Source organism: Eublepharis macularius, chromosome 9 (assembly GCF_028583425.1).
Source record: "Eublepharis macularius isolate TG4126 chromosome 9, MPM_Emac_v1.0, whole genome shotgun sequence".
NCBI lineage: Eukaryota > Metazoa > Chordata > Lepidosauria > Squamata > Eublepharidae > Eublepharis > Eublepharis macularius.
The window spans coordinates 107,039,507-107,058,379 of NC_072798.1; the positions used below are offsets into that span (position 1 = coordinate 107,039,507).

At 45.4% G+C, this 18,873-nt stretch overlaps 1 protein-coding gene across 1 annotated transcript in view; it reads right to left on the reverse strand.

The window, feature by feature from the left end:
- Positions 1-18,873, reverse strand: part of ITPR2 (inositol 1,4,5-trisphosphate receptor type 2) — a 304,126-nt gene that overhangs the window by 261,349 nt on the left and 23,904 nt on the right. The window contains exon 2 of the mRNA XM_054987843.1: positions 16,974-17,044. Within this exon, the coding sequence (XP_054843818.1) occupies positions 16,974-17,044 (71 nt within the window). The remainder of the gene's footprint in view (positions 1-16,973; positions 17,045-18,873) is intronic.

An 18,873-nucleotide genomic window follows, 5' to 3' on the forward strand; every position in this document is an offset into this window, starting at 1 on the left:
TAACGCTTGTAACTCGCTAACCCTCCTAGCAGAGGTTACTGCCAAAAGGAAGGCCACCTTAGCGGAAAGCAGGGCCAGACTACAGGTGGCTAAAAACTCAAATGGTTTCAGCATCAAACGAGACAATATCGGCAACAGGGACCACTGTTGGATCATCTGAGATCTCGGTGGACAAAGGTTACATAGGCCTTTCAAAAACAGCTTTGACAAAAAATGAGAAAAACCCATCTTGCCATCCACATTATGGTGGAACGCTGATATTGCTGCTAGGTGTACCTTAATAGATGATGACACCCAGGGCTTTTTTTCTAGGAAAAGAGGTGGTGGAACTCAGTGGGTTGCCCTTGGAGAAAATGGTCACATGGCTGGTGGCCCTGCCCCCTGATCTCCAGACAGAGGGGAGTTGAGATTGCCCTCCGCGCTGCATGGCGCAGAGGGCAATCTCAACTCCCCTCTGTCTGGAGATCAGGGGGCAGGGCCACCAGCCATGTGACCATTTTCAAGAGGTTTCGGAACTCCGTTCCCCTGCGTTCCCCCTGAAAAAAAGCCCTGATGATGCCAGACCTGACCTTTGTAACAATACCAATTAGTTGAAAATGTCTGTTAAAGGGCAAGAGTCAGGTGATATGCCCTTTGTTTCTGTCCAGAGTGCAAATTTGTTCCATTTCAACATATATGATTTCCTAGTTGAGGGTCTGCATGCGTTTAGAGTAATATTTGCAGCTGCATCCGAGAACTGCATATTCAGAGCCCATGGGACCATGCAGTTAAGTGCAACCTGTCCAGGTTGTGAGGTAATGTGCGACTAAAGTGAAGGAGGTCTGGTACTAACGGGAGATGTATGTAGTTCCCTTTGGCTAATTTCCTGAGTGACTGGAACCAAGGCTGACGTGGCCAAAACAGGGCTATCAATATGCACACAGTCTGTCCTGACTGAATCTTGCAAATTGTCCTTTGAATCAGTGGGAAATCAGTGGGATTGGGGGGAAAGCATAAAACAACCCCCCTGTCCATCTCATCTGGAAGGCATCTCCCAGTGAATTCCTGCCAATGCCCCCTCTGGAACAAAACTGAGGGGCTTCGTATTTTTTTTTGTGGCAAAGAGATCTATGTCTGGTGACCCCCCACTTCTTGAAGAGGTCCTGTGCATATTTGTTGCCCAGAACCCATTCGTGAGGGATGCTCCCTAGCCTGCTGAGGTAATCTGCTCTGCTGTTTAGTGACTCGGCAATATATAGGGCCGAGTGTGTACTACCCCGGGAAATAGCCCAGTCCCATAACCGGATGGCCTCTAAACAAAGTTTCTTCGAAACTGTGCAACCTTGTTTGTTTATGTAATAAACCGTTGTTATGTTGTCTGACAGCACCTGGACTCTTTTTTCAGGTAATATATCTGCAAGTGAGTTGAGGGAGTAATATACAGCTCTCAGGTCCAAGAAATTGATAAGACATTCTCTCTCAGTGTCTGACAGAAATGTCTTCGCAGTGACCACCTCATCTCTCTAGGGATGTGTCTGGAGTCAGGGTGATTTCATGAGTTGGTAATCTGAAAGGAATTCTCTCAGACAAATTCTTCGCATCCATCCACCAATGTAGGGAGCGTGTAATCTGTCTCGGGATAGAAAGCCTAGTCTGAGGGGATTGCCTCTGAGGGCAAAAACGCCTAATGAACCATAACTGTAACGGTCTCATTCTCAGATGAGCAAATGGTACAACTGCAGTTTTGGACGCCATAAAGGCCCAACAAAATTTGAATGGATTGAGCTGATTGAAACTGCTTCTTCAGGAAAGTTTGAGCTAGAGTTTTAATTCTAAGGCTGATTCCGCACACGTTGGCTAACGCACTTCCAATCCTCTTTATAGATCATTTGGAACGGATTTTTTCATGTGCAGAACAAAAAATCCACCTCAAACGATTGATAAAGTGCACTGAAAGTGCATTATCCAATGTGTGTGGAATCAGCCTAAGACAGTGATCCTCCGGCAAAAACGCCTTGTTTGTTGTCGAGTCCAGAATGGCTCCGAAGAACCTCACCATTCTACAAGGTGTCAAATTCGATTTCTTTTCATTTACTACAAGCCCCAGTTTTTTACAAGTGCTCAGTACAAGGATTATATGGGCTGTAAGTAACCAGTCATCCAAATATGTGTAAATAGTGCATCCCGCCTTCCTACCACAGCTTAATTGTGACGGCCTATGGCTACAGACAATAAACTCTTTTGATCTCTACTACCACAGCTATGTACTTGGTAAATACCCTTAGGGCAGTAGTCAAACCAAAGGACAGTGCCATATATTGGAACACCTTATCATGAAACACAAACCATAGATATCTCCTGTGCTCCTGACAGATAAAGATGTAAAAGTAGACATCTTGTAAATCCAGGACTGCAAACCACGGATCACTGGATAACAAATTAATGACCCAAGGTAAGGTAACCAGCCTAAATTTCGTCATTATCAGGTACTCATTCAGGCCTCGCAGATCTAAAATAGGCCTTTTTCCTCCATCCCTCTTATCAACTCAGAAGAAATGGGAGAAAAAGCCAAATTGATTTTGAGAGGTTGACACCTCTTGAAGAGCCCCTTTGTGTAATAACGAACAGATCTCTTCCTGAAGCTCTGGCAGTAAATTCACAGGGGCCTGTCCAGACAAATAAGTAGGAGGCAAACTGCTGAACTCCAACCTATAACCATTTTTAATAATCAACAACACTCAACTATCATCAGTAATAAGCTCTCAACAATGCGAAAACTTTAATAATCTGTCTAAGAACAACTCTCGAGCCACTGTAGGTTTACTTTCTAGTCATAATTGCTCCCTTCGACCCTGTGAGGAGTCTTTCTGGGTTTGAGCCTGATGCATAGATTTCGATCTCCCTGTAGATCTTCTCCTAGATTGGTTAGCACTGAGATACTGCAGACGGCACGGATACTGTGATTTATATGGTTGAAACCTGTAAGAATGTTAGTCCTTCCTAGGTTGAAAACCTCTTTTCCCAGCACCTCTGCAAGGTGGTAACCCAGCAGATTGAGGTAGGTTGCCATCTGTCAAGCCTTCTTGTTAGCCAAGTACTTGTTTGTTTTCTCAGTAAACGAAGTGTTCCCTTCAAAGGGCATGTCCTCAACTTTATTCTTAGTATCAAGAGCCAAAGCTGTAGCGTGAAGCCATGCATGTCTTCATAAGGCCACTGCTGTGTTCAGTCCTCTAGCTGACACATCCAGGATGTGTCTACTTGTGCTAATCTGCTGTTTTGAAAGGACGATAGTGTCATCCTGGATTAGTTTTGCAAGAGGTTTCTTACCATCCGGTAGGGCTTCCATAGAGGTGGCCATTTTTTGCCACAAAAAGATTTGGTAGCCACTCATAATGGCTAAAAAGTTGGCCATCTTGATAGTGAGGGATGAACCTGAATACAATTTTCTACCAACCATGTCCAGCTTTTTGCCTTCTTTGTCAGCTGGGGTGGCGAAACTCCCTTGCCTCTGTTTTGCCTGTAACTCCTCCACAATCATGGAAGAAGCCTGTGGGTGGATGAATAGGTAGGGACACTTGTCTTTTTCACCTTGTAAAGAGCCTCCACTTTTTTAGAAGTGATTGGGATAGATGCTGGTCTTTGTCTCAAATCATCCATAATTTCTACAAAGCCGTCTATCATGGGAAAGGATACCACCTCTGGAGTGTCTGCACAGATGTGTCTTAAGATGCTATCCCTTATCTTTGGCTGCAGAGCTGAGACATCTATCTCTAGTGACTGTGCCATACGCAACATCTGTTCTGCATGCAGTTTGTAGTCAATGGTTGGTGATCTCCGATCTGATTCGCAACTGTCTCCTCTGGGGATGGTTCTGACACACAGCTCGGGCTCCAGTCTGAACTGAAAGGTTCCGACTCCTACTCCAAATCTAGATCCTCCCTTCTGCATCAATGGAATCATTGAAGGGTGCCACATCAGGTCTGATCTATGTGGCCTGCTCGGCACAGACCAAGAGGAGACCGGCGCCGAGAATGGGTATGTCGGAAAATATTCTTTTTTAAAAAAATATATATTTTTATTAGTTTTTCCACTAGGTGGAAGGGAAAAGGGGAAAACAAGAGACAAAAATATCATACATTCTGCTTGAAACAGCATTCTGCTTATCCACATTTTCCACACTGCTCATCACTTAACTGTGATTGCTAGTAAGAAATTACAATATTGCCTACATATAATTACTACATTCGAATCTTTATATTTGTTTCTCATCCAGTTGTAAAAGGGGGTCCAGGGTGCAGCAAAGTCTTCTTCCATTTGTCCTTTCATTAGTAACGTTAGTTTGTCTAGTTCCGCATCCTCCATTATCTTCGCTATTAGCTCCTCCTGCTGGGGTATTACTGGTCTTTTCCAATAAAACGCTAGTAGAATTCTTGCTGCTGTCACTACATGTATAATAAAATATTTCTGATCTTTGTCCAAATCTTCTGGTATACAGTTTAACAAAAATATTTCAGGTTTCAATGGAATGACAACCTGTAAAATTGTTTGTAAAAGTCTATGAACCATTATCCAAAATTTATGTACCTCTTTGCAAGACCACCACATACGATAAAATGTTCCCTTAAGTTTCTCACACTTCCAGCAGTTATTAGATACATTTTTATACATTTTAGCAAGTCTATCCAGTGTTAAATACCATCTATAAAATATCTTATATAAGTTATCTTTAAACGCCACTGACTTGGTTATTTTAACATTCACTTTCCATATCTTATTCCATTGCATTGGATCGATACTATATCCTAAATTTTGTGTCCATTTATTCTTATATTCTTCTACCCCCTCGTTTGTCTTCTTCATTTACATTAGAAATACATACATCTTTTTAATCAATTTTTCATCCGAGTCACATAACAGTTTTTCAAAAGTATTTTGTTCTAAATAGAAACCTCCCAATTCTTTATCTTTCTTGTACCTGGATTCTACCTGGGTCCTTGACCACCAATCTAAATTGAGGCCTTGTTTCTGTAATTCCTCTTTTGTTTTGAATCTTCCTTTATCATCGAATAAGTCTTTATATCTAATCATCCTGTCTACGGAGAACACATTTGGTTGTGAGAATGCTTCTAAAGGTGATACCCATTGTGGAGTTTTAGAGTAAACCGGTGGTATAGTTCTTTCCCATACCGATATAAGGGACTTTCTAATCCAATGGTTCTTAAAAAATTTGTGTCCCCTCGTTTTCCCATCCCATAGAAAAGCATGCCATCCCAGCTGCAAACCATGCTCTTCTATTGCCAAAAGTCTTTGATTTTTCTAGGAGTATCCACTCTCTCACCCATACTAAGCAGCATGCTTTATGATACATTTTCCAGTTCGGTAGAGCAAAGCCTGCATTTTCCTTCACATCTTGGAGTGTTTTGAATTTAATTCTTGGTTTTTTCCCTTGCCAAATAAATTTAGACACTGCCTTATTTAACTCTTCAAAAAAGGATTTGTTAATACATATCAGAATAGTTTGGTACAGAAATATAATTCGTGGTAGTATATTCATTTTGGCAGTTGTGATTCTTCCCAACAGCGAGAGGTGAAGTCCTTTCCATCTTTCTAGATCTTTTTTAATCTCTTGAACCAACTTCTCATAGTTATCTTTCATTAACGAACTGCATTTCGCTGATAAGTACACCCCTAAATATTTTACTTTCTTTTCTAGCTGAAATCCAGTCAGTCTAATTAATTCCATATTTTGGGGCGTTGTCATATTTTTAGTTATCACTTTTGTTTTCTGGTAATTAATCTTCATTCCAGTCATCGAGCCAAGTATGTCAGAAAATATTCTGAGTCCCTTGGGTAACCTGGTGGAAGGTAGGGAGGGTATCACAGCGCTCCAAAGTATCGCCAATGAGATCTTTCCTCCAAACTCAAATGCCTTCTTTGGTCAGCATCCACTGCTCTCTCACCTCTATTGTCCGACATTGGAGAAATGGAACTCAACCTCCTAGATAACCAAGGTGTTGAAGGCAAATGTTCCCCTTGCTCCACCATTCGAACTGGTTCCAAAGCTCTTGCTGTCGAACTTTGTTCTTGCTCTTCTCCTTGTGTTTCTGTTTTGGAGGCTTATTGACGCCTGTATAAGCTCCAATCGGAACCAGCGATGCTGATACTCTGCTCCGAGAAGCAGAACAATCACTCTCTGCCAAAATCACACTGGCCAGTGAACGCCTTGACGCTGTAGTCTCTCAAGATCAGGAGCGCTGTCGGCGCCGAGCTTTCAGAATCTAAGAGTCTGAACTTGCCTCCGTGGGTCTCGGAACCAAAGTTCCTGCCGACTCTGAACTGGTATTGGGTATCGGGTGCGGATATCGCTCCTCCAGGGCAGATTTCTTTGCTGCCGGGCTTGTGGAGCTAGTCGTGGCCTTTTCCCATAGCATGGCCTTCAGTTGCGTTGCTCGATCTGCTCTTGCTTTGGAGGTAAAAACTCAGCATTACTTACAACGGTCCATGACATGACCCTCCCCCAGGCACGCCAGGCAGTGGGAATGCCTGTCTGTCTTCGGCATTTTAGTGGCGCATTCCTCGCATTTTTTAAAGAGGGATTTGTCTGCCATCCCGTTCAGGGAACATTTTAGGCAGAAAAAACTAAGTTGGAGTGGTCTGAGGGGGAGGTCACCCCCCGAATAGCCTAAAAGCTAAAGACATCCTGTTCCGAGCGGCTGGCCTGTGCAAGCGCAATCCTCAATGTGGAACTGCACTGAAGACCATAGATGAACCACTGCTTTACAGAAAGCGATTAAAACAGAGTTGCCAACTCCAGCTTGGGAAATTCCTGAAGATTTGGGGATAGTACCAGAGGAGGGTGGATTCTGCGGAGTGGCAGAAGGTCCTTAGGATGTGATTCCATTGCATCCACGATCCAAAGCTGCCATTTCCTCCGGGGAAGCTGATCTCTGGAGTCTGGAGATCAGCTGTTTACTGCAGGCAAACACTGAGTCCACCAGGAGGATGGCAACCATACGCAAGAACCACTGTGTCATGCTGCAGATTTTCTCCAGGTTCTGTGCAAATTAAACTGGTTTCTTTCTGTTGTATCTTGAGCACCGTAACATGCAAGCTTTATATACAATAAGCAAATTTTTATTCAGCTCTCACTTGGGCTCAGCCTGAACTTTTACTCAGCCTGTAAGTCCAGCCTCAGCGGCCACCAATTTACTACAGGAACCCTGAGATGCAAAGCAGAAAGCTATCCTAAAGAGCAGTGATGGCGAACCTTTTTGAGCCCGAGTGCCCAAACTGCAACACAAAGCCAACTTATTTATTTCAAAGTGCCAATACTGCAATTAAACCTGAATACTGAGGTTTTAGTTAAGAAAAAACAACTCATACAGTTGTCCGAACTAATTAACATCTCTCTTTCTCTCTCTCAGGAGCCACAAATGAAAGTAAAGCAAGTTTAATCAAAGCAGTTTGCCCTTCTTTACACCAGCAGCCCGACTTGTAAGCACTCTCTCTCTCTCTCTCTCTCTCTCTCTCTCTCTCTCACTCAGGAGCCACGATTGAAAGTAAAGCAAGTTAAATCAAAGCAGCTTACTCTTCTTTAGAAAGCCAGCCCCAGCAGCCCGGCTGCTGCCTCCATTTCCTGCTGCTAAAGAGACGGGCAGCAGGGAGGCAGCCTTGAGGAAAAGGAATCACGTGGGCAGGGCCAAAACCCATGTGATCTCTGCTCATTGCTACTGGAACGCCGTTCCAGGCGTTCCCCCTCCAACTGAGCCCTGGATCTAGCGATCGGCGACTTGGCTCGCGTGCCCACAGAGAGGGCTCTGCATGCCAGCTGTGGCACGCGTGCCATAGGTTCGCCATCGCTGCTCTAGAGGCTGCTTGTACACATTAAGACAACCCCGCTCCCCATAAGTTCTTACTGTACTCCCAAACCTGAATGCCCTAACAAAAATACTAAGAAGAACATGAAGGAATTTATCACTTAAATATGTAGAAAGTTGCATTGGCCTCTGAACAGGGATGGTGTCCCCAGTGGGCCTGCAGGTTTGGGGAGACACAGAATGGTCGGAGTCCTCCTCGCTCTGCACGGCACAGTTGGACACAGTTCTGTTCAAATTCCCAGCATTAGTTGCCGGGCTCCCAGAGAGATATGTAGTTGGACCTCCTAACTCCATGGCCATGATCGGACCCGAAATAGCCAGAATTGGGCCTCTGCCAGGTGGGGGAACACTACCCGCCCAGCAGAGGCCTGATCCTAGCCATTTTGGGCCCAATTCAGGCCCAAAATGGCCAGGATTGGGCCTGAAACAGCCTGGATCCGGCCAGCGCCAGGCGGGGGAGTGTTCCCCCATGGCGGAGCGTCCCATTCTGGACTGATTATGGCCTGATCTGGGCCGAATTTAGCTTCATTCAGGCCGAATCTGGGCCGAATCAGTCCACCCCCCCATGGAGCACGAGAGCGCTCTTGGGGTGGCCATGGGCTGCATGATGACATCACTTCTCAGAAGTGATGTTATCGTGCAGTTCTGGGAGTGCATGTGTGCTGCACGCATGAAGTGCATGTAGTGAGAGGATCGCCATCTCCGCCTGGAAGCTACGCCAGGTGAGAGATCCCCCTCCTCCTTCCCCAGGAAAAAAGCCCTGATTCTGTATCACTTGCTTTAATCTGAGACATCAACACAGCTGAAACAAGGAATAATCTGGTCAAAAACAGTGATGACATAAAGAAATAAAGATATAGTCTCTGTCCTTTGAATGTAATATGCAGCTCTGGCAGAGCTCAAGGCTCCATCTGGAGGTTGGCAACCCTAACGATTTGTTTTCCTGCTCTCATAGGCTGGATAACAGAAGCAGCAGACCAAGCCAAAGGCCCAATCAGTGAATTAACGGACGGCCTCCCACATGAGGAGCATCTGAACATCCTTAAGCCAGAGCATAACACAAACTATGCGCCAAATGCCACTGATCGAGGGCATTCTTGGGCCAATTCCAAGGCCTTTCAACTTGGGCTCAGTAGGCTATGTGCCTTTAAACTCCCCTTTTCTTGTCAGCAGCGAGTCCTGCGCCGGCACTCAGGGACTCCAAAATGAAACAAAACCAATCACCGCTCATGGTGGGTCCCCAGTTGGCAGGGGTTCAAATCCTCCTCAGATCCATCCCTGACAGGGAGGTCAGCAAGCCCTTGCAGGCAACAGTGTTTGCTTGTTCTGTATGAAACAGGGACACGTGCAATTTAAAAAACCAGAGGCGCACTTTACGAGCAATGTGCCTTCCAAAGACTGCTGCAAAATGCAAACACGCTTCACTGAGAGAGGCTCTGTCCTTCAGAACAAAGTGAGTTATGTTAGAGCTTCCGTTCAATTAATTTTACAAGTTCAAGCCATCCCATTCACAGGTACAGCCTCTGTTTTCTTAAGGACAGAACGACCTTGAAGTCATGGCTCTCAAATGCCAGAAGCCACGGACAAAGGCTCCCTGGCTCCCAGGACGTTCCTACAGGCTTCATTCTCTCAGAATTGGGGCGGGGGCGGGGGGGGGGGGTAAGATTTCTTCTGTCAGGCAGAGGAATGAAAGGCTTGGAACGAAATAGCACAAGGAAGAGAAGTACATTTGACTGTTTTCATTTCATTTTCTGTTTTACAAACCTGATTCAGTGTAATTAAGTCAGGTATTAAACCTACTTGTTTTAGATATCCAATTTATTTATTTGCTTCATTTATACCCAGCCTGTCCCTCCCATTGGAACCTAAAGCAGCTTACATAGCTCTCCCCCCTTCCATTTTATTCTCACAACAAACCTGTGAGGTAGGTTAGGCTGAGAGGGTGTGACTGGCCCAAAATCACCCAGCCAGCTTGCATGGTGAAGTGGGGATTCGAACCAGGATTTCCTAGATTTAGTGTTGGGTTTCAGATGCTCCTAGTGTTGGATTTCTTAATCCAACACTCTAATCATGGACAGCATACAATTGATTTTTTAGAAATATACATGTACAGCTGTGTAATACAAACCCCACATTTATCGAAGTACTAGTCCCCTGTTTTCAACTGCAAAGGGAGTGTGTATTGGCTCTCTCTTACAAAATGAGGTGCCTGAAGTACGTTCCTGCACTCAGAATAATACACAAACTAAGAGCGTGCACCAAAAACAAAAATCCAGGCTATCCATAACTGGGTTTCATGTTTTTTTAAAAAAAAAAATCCAGGATTGCTGAAATCTGAGTCTGATTATCTGACCCAGGTTAGAGAATCCCAGATTTCAGTCACTTATGATTATCAGCACATCTTGCTTAGGTGTATGATTAATTTCTTCTTGGACACTTGCACAAAAATGTCCAAGTTCTTCCTCTTCCGCATATATAGCTGGGGCATAAGCCGTTGCCTGCCATCCCCCGAGGAGGGTCACCGCCAGGAGGGGGCCCGGGGCAACTGGAGGAAGGAGCGCCGCCCCCACAGCCGTTGGAATTTCGCAGGCCGGAGGCTCACTTTGAAGGGAGTTCTGATGAACTGGGATATTTCCTCGTACAAGTGGCAGAATTCCTGAGGGAATGGGGGCACACCTTCCCTAACGAAGCCAGCCAAGTGAGTTACGTAGGCTCATAGATGCCCCCCCCCACAGCTAAACGGTATATGACTCTGTACACAATGCAAGCCCCGGAACTGGGGAGCGTGGAGGCGTTCATCCAGGCTCTCAAGGAGCAGTACAACGACCCTCTCGAGGAGGAGGGGGCAAGAATCTGCCTGAGGAGGAGGAGACAGGGCAACCATCCAGTCCGGGAATATGCTGCGGAGTTCTGGGAATATGTAGCCAAGCTGAGGGACTGGACGGAGGGGGTGAAGATGGAGTTTTTCAGAGCTGGCCTGAACCCCAACCTTGTGGCTAAAGCAATGGTGCAGGATGACCCTCGATCTCTCCTTGGCTGGATTCAACTGGTTTGTTAAATCGAGACCCGAGAGCAAACAGTGAAATTGCTGAAGTTGCAGCATCATGCCGGCCAGCAGAGAAGCCCGAGGGACGCACAGGCCCGGGAGCGAGGGAAGTCGCGACCCGGCATCGCCCCAGCCAAGAAGAACCAGAGGAGGAAACAGGGGCTGTGTTTAAGATGCGGGGAAGTGGGCCACTTTGCCGCAGAACACCCAGGTGAGGGGAAAGCTCAGCCTGGAAAGGAACCAAGGCCACGGAGACTGCCAGAGGGGCACGCGAAGGCAAAGCCCTGACCGACCTCCAGGACAGAGGCAGCTGCGGCGGTTGATGCGCAAGAGGAGGAGAGAGACGACTCGAGTGGAGAACCCCCATCGGTCAGCGAGGAGGAACTGTGGTCACCGACGGGAAACGGCGGAGACCTGCTGTGAAGGGCACCTGCCGGCAGGTCGCAGAAGTTCCAGTGCCACAGAGGGCAAGACCAAAGGGAGCACTGTTCTTCATAGTGGTCACCCTGTTGAATCCCCGGAGGGGGGACAGACATCGAGTAAGGGCACTGATTGACTTGATTGCCCCTGCTCTTGTGACAGGATTGGGGCTGGGGGTGGTGAAATTACTAGAACCCCTTGTGTTTGAACAGATGGATGGAACGGTCATGAAAGGAACCCCCTCCCCAGTTATGAAATTGAGCCTACCCTGGTGGGAATGGGGGGGACATTGGGAAGAAGGGACTTTTGTAGTCAGCCTGGCTACCAAATTCTCTCTGGTGTTGGGAGTGAGATGGTTATGGGACTACGACCCCTATGTGAGGTGGAAGGCCGGTGATGAAGTGGAGAATCTTTGCTTTGGCATTCCAGGCAATTACCATGTACAAGTGCACTTTTAGGGAGCATTACCTATTGAAGACCTTTAACTCATACAACTGTGTTTGATGAAGTGGAGGGGAATCCCCTCGCCAGGCCTGACGAGCATGGGAGTTTCTTAACAGTAAAGGTCTCGCATTTCTTTTGGAAAGCAAATAGCCTCTTGTGGACCTTATTCCTAAAGTAACATCCCCACCGTCTTCTGCACACGAACAAACTCTAAAGTAACAGATTTAACAATGTTGATGTTAAATGATCAGGAAGCCTGGACATGTGAATAATGGCTTTGTCCACTTGTGGAGAGGAACAGAGGTCTCCAGGAAGGGTCAAGAACCCTCTCCCACCCGCCGAACCTCCTCCACTGATACTTTACCACCATAATTGCAGACATAAATGTGTGAGATTTACAGACAGAAGATGCAGCTGGTTTCAAAATTATATTTTCAATAGTATCCTAAAGCTCGATGCAGCAATTTGGTAAGAGTCTTAAAATTCCCTGCAAGAGCCCCGTGGTGCAGAGTGGTAAGCGGCAGTACTGCAGCCCAAGCCCTGCTCACGACCTGAGTTCGATCCTGGCAGAAGCCGGGTTCAGGTAGCTGGCTCAAGGTTGACTCAGCCTTCCATCCTTCCGAGGTCGGTAAAACGAGTACCCAGTTTCCTGGGGGTAAAGTGTAGATGACTGGGGAAGGCAAAGGCAAACCACCCCGTAACAAAAAGTCTGCCAAGAAAATGTCGTGATGTGACATCCCCCCATGGGTCAGTAATGACTCAGAGCTTGCACACCTTTACCTTTTACCTTAAACTTCCCTAAATGTTCCTGCAAATGAAGGAAGGCAACAGGATATGAAATATTAAAGACCACTTGGGAATGGACGGCGTGGCCCTTGGCTTCCTGCAGACACAAACCCCGACAACCCCGAGCAGCCTTGATTTAAGAGCAGTGGCATAATTCCGCTGTCCATCCACAAAAGGCCTTACTCAAAGCAAAAGCAACATGGAAAAGAACAAAAATAACTGAAGCATCTGCTTTTCCTTATCAATAATCAGATTCGGAGCCAGAACTGAGCATAAGAGACCTGTGCATGCAGACAGGTCTATCAGTCTTCGCCCTCACCCACATCACCAGTCAAGAACCTCTTGTCTGCACGTAGGACCAACCCCGGATGCTAACCCAGTACATTTTTTATTTGTGAACGAAATTTTCAAAGCTGCTGAAATATACTTAGCAGCAGCTCCCATGAGCCTTCAGTTGTTCCCCACAAGAACGGTGAAAGTTTTACAAGATGATACTTTGCAGAACAAACAGGTAAAATAGGCAGGGCAGGGGCTAGAAGAGAATGAAAAGCATACAGAAAAACAAAATAATTGGATAGATTCTAGTATATGGGCTCCATATGGGCACTGTCTCTGCTCTCAAAAAATCTCCTCAAGTCCACCATGAAGTTCCGCCAAAAGGAGCGCGTCAAAGCAGGCCAACCAGAATTACCTACAGTGGTTTGGAACTGTGCAATGAAATCAGTATTTGCTAGAAGTCAAAGGGGATGAACGCACAAAGCCCAAACATCAGGGAGCAGGCTTGTTTGGCATCAGCTAACAAAGTTGCCAGTCAGGTTCTCCAGGTTTCCCAGTCACAGAGAAGCAGGCTTCTTTTAGAGACCCAGGGGTGCTTGGTCCATTTGGGAGAAACCCATTTTGGTAATCTTTCTGACCACACTTTGGCTCCAGGGACAACCATCAGTATCTGAGTGAAGCAACAGCAGCACAGTTGGAAGAGGAGCCTGCAAGAAGGCGGCTTAACCTAAACACCATCATTGCTCTTGTGGAAAGTCGATTCATTGCCGCCTCTAACTGAAAAGCAAACGAGGCCTCGCGTCTGGGCGCTCCAATTAGAACCTACAGGCAAGCTGTCGGCATGCACTCCGTTTCGCCCTGTAATCTTGGGACCAAACTAGGGATCCTCACAGAAGCTGATTTAGTACTTTTTTGTCTAACGCTTGTTTGCTTTATATGTTCTACTTGCACTAACGGGAAAGAGTTTAGGAAGTAACATTAGACATTTTAAGTGCTTCTCATGTAAATAAAGTTTTGGTTAAGTTGCTGAACTCTTTCCTGTTTTAATGTGAGAGAGAGAGATTAATTTATTTATTTATTTATTTATTTATTTATTTATTCAATTTATATACCGCCCATCCCCAGGGGCTCTGGGCGGTGAACAATTACAATCGATAAAAACAAAAACTAAAATCAATATACAAATAATAAAACAAATTAACAAGGTGCAGTGGTGGGGAGAACCTTCCCCACCCCAAAGGTGGGAGGCCGACATGGCACCGCCCCCTTCAGTCACCAAACGCCTGGTGGAACAGCTCTGTCTTACAGGCCCGGCGGAACGATAATATGTCCCGCTGGGCCCGGGTTTTAATTTAATACATTTATATAATATAAATTATATATAATACATTTAAATTATATATAATTTAATACATTTATATTCCGCCCTCCCCGCTTTTGCGGGCTCAGGGCGGATAACAAAAATACAAATGTTAATACCATTAAAAACATTAAAAACACTAAATCTAATCATTAAAATTACAGCTATGTATATAAATGTCATATATTTACATACAAATAGATAAAAGCAGCACATAATTGAGATTTGATGTTCCATACAGCGATTTCTCCAGAGCAACTATGTACAATTTAATTTAGCTAACTATATATGCATGTCTGTAAATGGGAACAACACTATGAGACACAAAAGGCCACAAAGGGCTACTAGTCACTTTACAGGAGGAAGCCATAAATGCACGACTCAGTCCTGCCCAAATCCTTGGCCAACAACGCCACAGAAGCCAAACAGTTAATCTACAGTGGGAGAGTCAGATTTTGGCACATAGCAAGTTCCACTAAAGCGCAAAGCAAGAACCGAGTTCAGCTTTGCTTAAAGGAACAATGCAAAACACCAAGTGGAGTTAGAAGCAGTAAGACAATTGTCAGCTGTTTGAGGTAAAAACCGAAGAACTGGCATATGGCAACAAAAAGGGATCCGCCTGCTTTTCCTTGCCAGTCTCATCTGTGTGCCTTCAGCTGCCAGCTTTGCAGCTCAGCACCCAGGTTGGGGCTGGAAGGGGAACCCTCTGAACGCCCTGGCTCACAAGAGACAGGGGGGCAGTGCCCGCTGGGAGGACCAACATGGGCGGAGGAAACACACAGTAAGTAAGTCATACGAGGGAGCAAGGAGAGGTTTCAAGCCGAAGAGCTGCAGGCCAGAGAGGGATGCGGGATCCTCCACTCACCAGCCTCTTTTCGCCCCTGAATCACCTGCCAACTGGCAGTCTAGGCACTGCAGGAGGCGGCTTGCAAAGGCAAAGTGGGGGGGCAGGCAGGGGAGGCCTTCTCTCCCACTGGAGACCGAGCCCTTCTCCATCACATCCAGGGAGCACCTTTCACAAATGCCTCAGAAGCCCTGAGATTTGGGAGTTTCACTGGGGATCAGACACAGACCTTGGATCAACTTCTGGGTTTTGTATTTTTAGCCACAGGCTGCCAAGCTCCCTTTCCCCTTGGAGACGCAAGGGGGCAACCGATACCAACCCCATCCAGCACTGTTCATCTGCTTACATTTACATGCATCTGACGAAGAGAGCTGTGATTCTCGAAAGCTTATGCCACCATAAAGTTGGGTAGTCTTAAAGGTGCTACTGGACTCTTTTTGATTTTGCTACTACAGACTAACACGGCTAACTCCTCTGCATCTTAAATTTACCTGGCACTCTATTCAGGGTATAGACGAGAGGCCTTAAAACCAGGGCTGAAACCTCCGTTTTTTCCCCATGTTCCTTTATAACAACAACAAAAAAATTTTTTTAAACCATCTACACTGTGTTGGTGGGAACGCAAACGTGTTGAAGAATTTTGGAACAAGATCCTAAATCAGATACAGCTTATTACTACATATGAAATGCCTCTAAAACCAGAAACTATTTTTTTAGAAATCTGGAATGATCAAAGTATACCTTTCCATTAGAAGAGACCTAATTTTCACATTGCTTCAAGCAGCGAAAACCTCATTAGCCCTATACTGGAAATCAAAAGAAATCCCTACGATCAACACCTGGTTTAACAAAATTTGAGATCTACTTTTAATGGAAAAAATCACAGAAACATTATATCTCCAAATTAACCCCACGGGTATCTCAGACTTCTATACTAAATGGGAACCTTTTTTAGAATTCCTTTCTAAAAATGAGCTTTTGTTAACAAAATTGCCCTATCAAGATATCCTAGACATGGAAACATGGGGTTTGTGGTAGTCTTACCCAGATAAAGTTCTACTTAATACTGCTTTTGCTATAATAACATTTTACTTGTTAATTTAATGTAAGTTAATAACTCATGATATGGTTACAACGAACTGTTTTAAACATCTGTTGAAGTTTGTCAATGTTATGTTTTGTGAGTTATATACTGTAAACTAATTCAAAATTAATAATTAAATTTTTTTTAAAAAAACAACCATCTACACTGATGAAGAGCTCTGGAGAACGGAAACCTGGAAACTGTTTCGTGCTGCTTTGAGTGACCCTAACACAAAGTATTACAAAGCTTTGGTTCTGGCACAAGGGGAAGTGCCTTGGGGGGTGGCGGAAAGTGCCCTCAAGTCAGTAATGCTTTTAGGGGCATACACCTGCACAGGGCTTTTTTTCAGCGGGAACGCGGGAGAACGGAGTTCCGGAACCTCTTGAAAATGGTCACATGGCTGGTGGCCCCGCCCCCTGATCTCCAGACAAAGGGGAGTTGAGATTGCCCTCCGCGCCGCTCCAGCAGCATGGAGGGCACTCTCAACTCCCCTCTGTCTGGAGATCAGGGGGCGGGGCCACCAGCCATGTGACCGTTTTCTCCGACGGCAACCCACTGAGTTCCACCACCTCTTTTCCCAGAAAAAAAGCCCTGCACCTGCATTACATGACCTGAACACGTCGTGCAAAACAAATATTTACTGGTGCAACGTGATTTATCCAAATCCCTGTGGCACTTACCATATGAGAAAAGGTGTTCTCTCAACATAAAGTGGAAAGAGACCATTAGAACTGCCTCTAAAATTCCCACAAAGCAACAGACTCAACGATTTGGCTTTAAGACGTAGGGCAACCTCAGCAACAAAAAAGAAGAATCCACTGATTATTTGTACATACAGTCAGCTTTCAGTTGCTTACCTCTGAATTTCTTAGGAGGATTACAAAGATCACCAGCATCTGGTTGAACCACACATCTATCATCCACCAGCCTGGAAGAAAAAGCATATTTTATATCATTTTCATGCTTGCTTTCAGACCACGGATGTAAGTGGAACCAAAGCACCCCAAAACATTTCGACGAGTTGGATCCTGAGGATCCACTAGCAGAAGCGCTTCTTTCCAACAGAAGGGAGGAGCTTTCTGCTGAGCCAAGGTGCTCTCCACTAACAGGAACAGCTCTTGCATCACAGAAAGGCTCCTCCCACTGGAGAAAAGCACCTCCCCTAGCAGAACAGATCTGTGGCATCCAACCGATATGTATTTCTTTCCATTAAACACACAATCCTGGTTTCAACACTAAAAAAGGAGGTTCTCTCTCTCTCTCTCTCTCTCTCTCTCTCTCTCTCTAGATCAACTCACTAATGTGCATTTCTGCCTCTAAACTCCAAAACAAATATTTTTACCGGCACACGTTGCAGAAAAAAGCTTAGCAAATTTTTGTCAATTTATTCTTCTGCAAGGCTTCAAAGAGACAATGCTATGTTGTCCAACACCCCACATCAAGTACAATGTGATTTAAATCTACTTGTTTTCGCTACCAGACAAAAAAACCTCTGCACAGTGATGGGTTTCTTATATGTCAGCACCTTTAAGGGCCACAGAAATAATCTTGCACTTGGAATTAAACCAAGTTCAGTCCTACTGATTGCAGCAACAACAAACTGCCACCTAAAATCGAGGAACTCTAGATTAACTGGGCTGCTCATGGCAATAGCTATGTAAGGATCGGCCAAGTAGCTTTCCAAAAGACTCCACTGGGTTAACAAAGCTTTATTGAAAAGTTGCTAGTGTCAGGATCTTATGAGGTTCATTGTCAGGAATGAGGCACAGCCACATATCAAGAACAAATATCATTCACAGGCTAACATCCCCCTCCCCCCGCCCCTGCAAGAGGCTGGCTAATTCTGCTGGGAACTATCCGCACAGGGGAAGACACAGGGTTCAAGGTTATGCGGGATCCTTTCCCAGCGGCTAGGAGCAAGCCTAGTCTACGAGAGAAGAATTCACATCCTGGGAGAGTGAAGAAACACAGCTGCAACAGATAATCATAACATCATAACCTCCAGCCCCGAACTCCCCCGCCCCCAGTACGGGTAGAGCAGATGATGTCAGCATTTGACAAGCTGTGTTGAAGAACAGCTAAAACAGCCAGCACACCAGGAAGACCCAGGTTCGAATCCTTTTTCATCCAAGAAGCTCATGAGGTAACCCTGGGCTTGTCGCTCTCTCTCAGACTAACCAACCTCATAGGATAAAAATGGAGTAAGTATTAAAGAAGAACAATATGTGCCATGCTGAGCTGCTTGTAGGAGGGATGAAATAAAAATGGCAATAGAACATACCAGCACTAGCTGAAAGTTCATAATGTGTTTTGTTTTCAAGAACCATGCAATATGGTACGGTATAACACTGTAAGGGCAGGGATCAGGAAGTAAAAATAAACTGTACTTCCTGTTTGTCAGATACACCTCCAGCATATCTGCCATGGGTTATGGATTTCTTGCTGCAGTTTGTAGTGGACCTCTGAGAACATGCAGAGGGAACCTGTTTTGCTGACTGGTTGCTAGCTGCTTATCTTGCAGGTGTTTTGGTTACCATTTCCTGGCCGGCCTGAGAATGTGGCCTTGAAGTTCCTACAGAGACTGCACCAACCTCCTAAGAGACTTAGCAGAGCTCATCCTTTCCCTCCTCCCCTCTTCCCTGGCTCCACGTGCCAAAATCCTAACAGACTTTCTTTCCCACAGGAGACAGGGACCTTGTCCTATAATTAACCTTGCTTTGCTACCTTGAGTCACTTCAGTCAATTATCCTGTGTGAC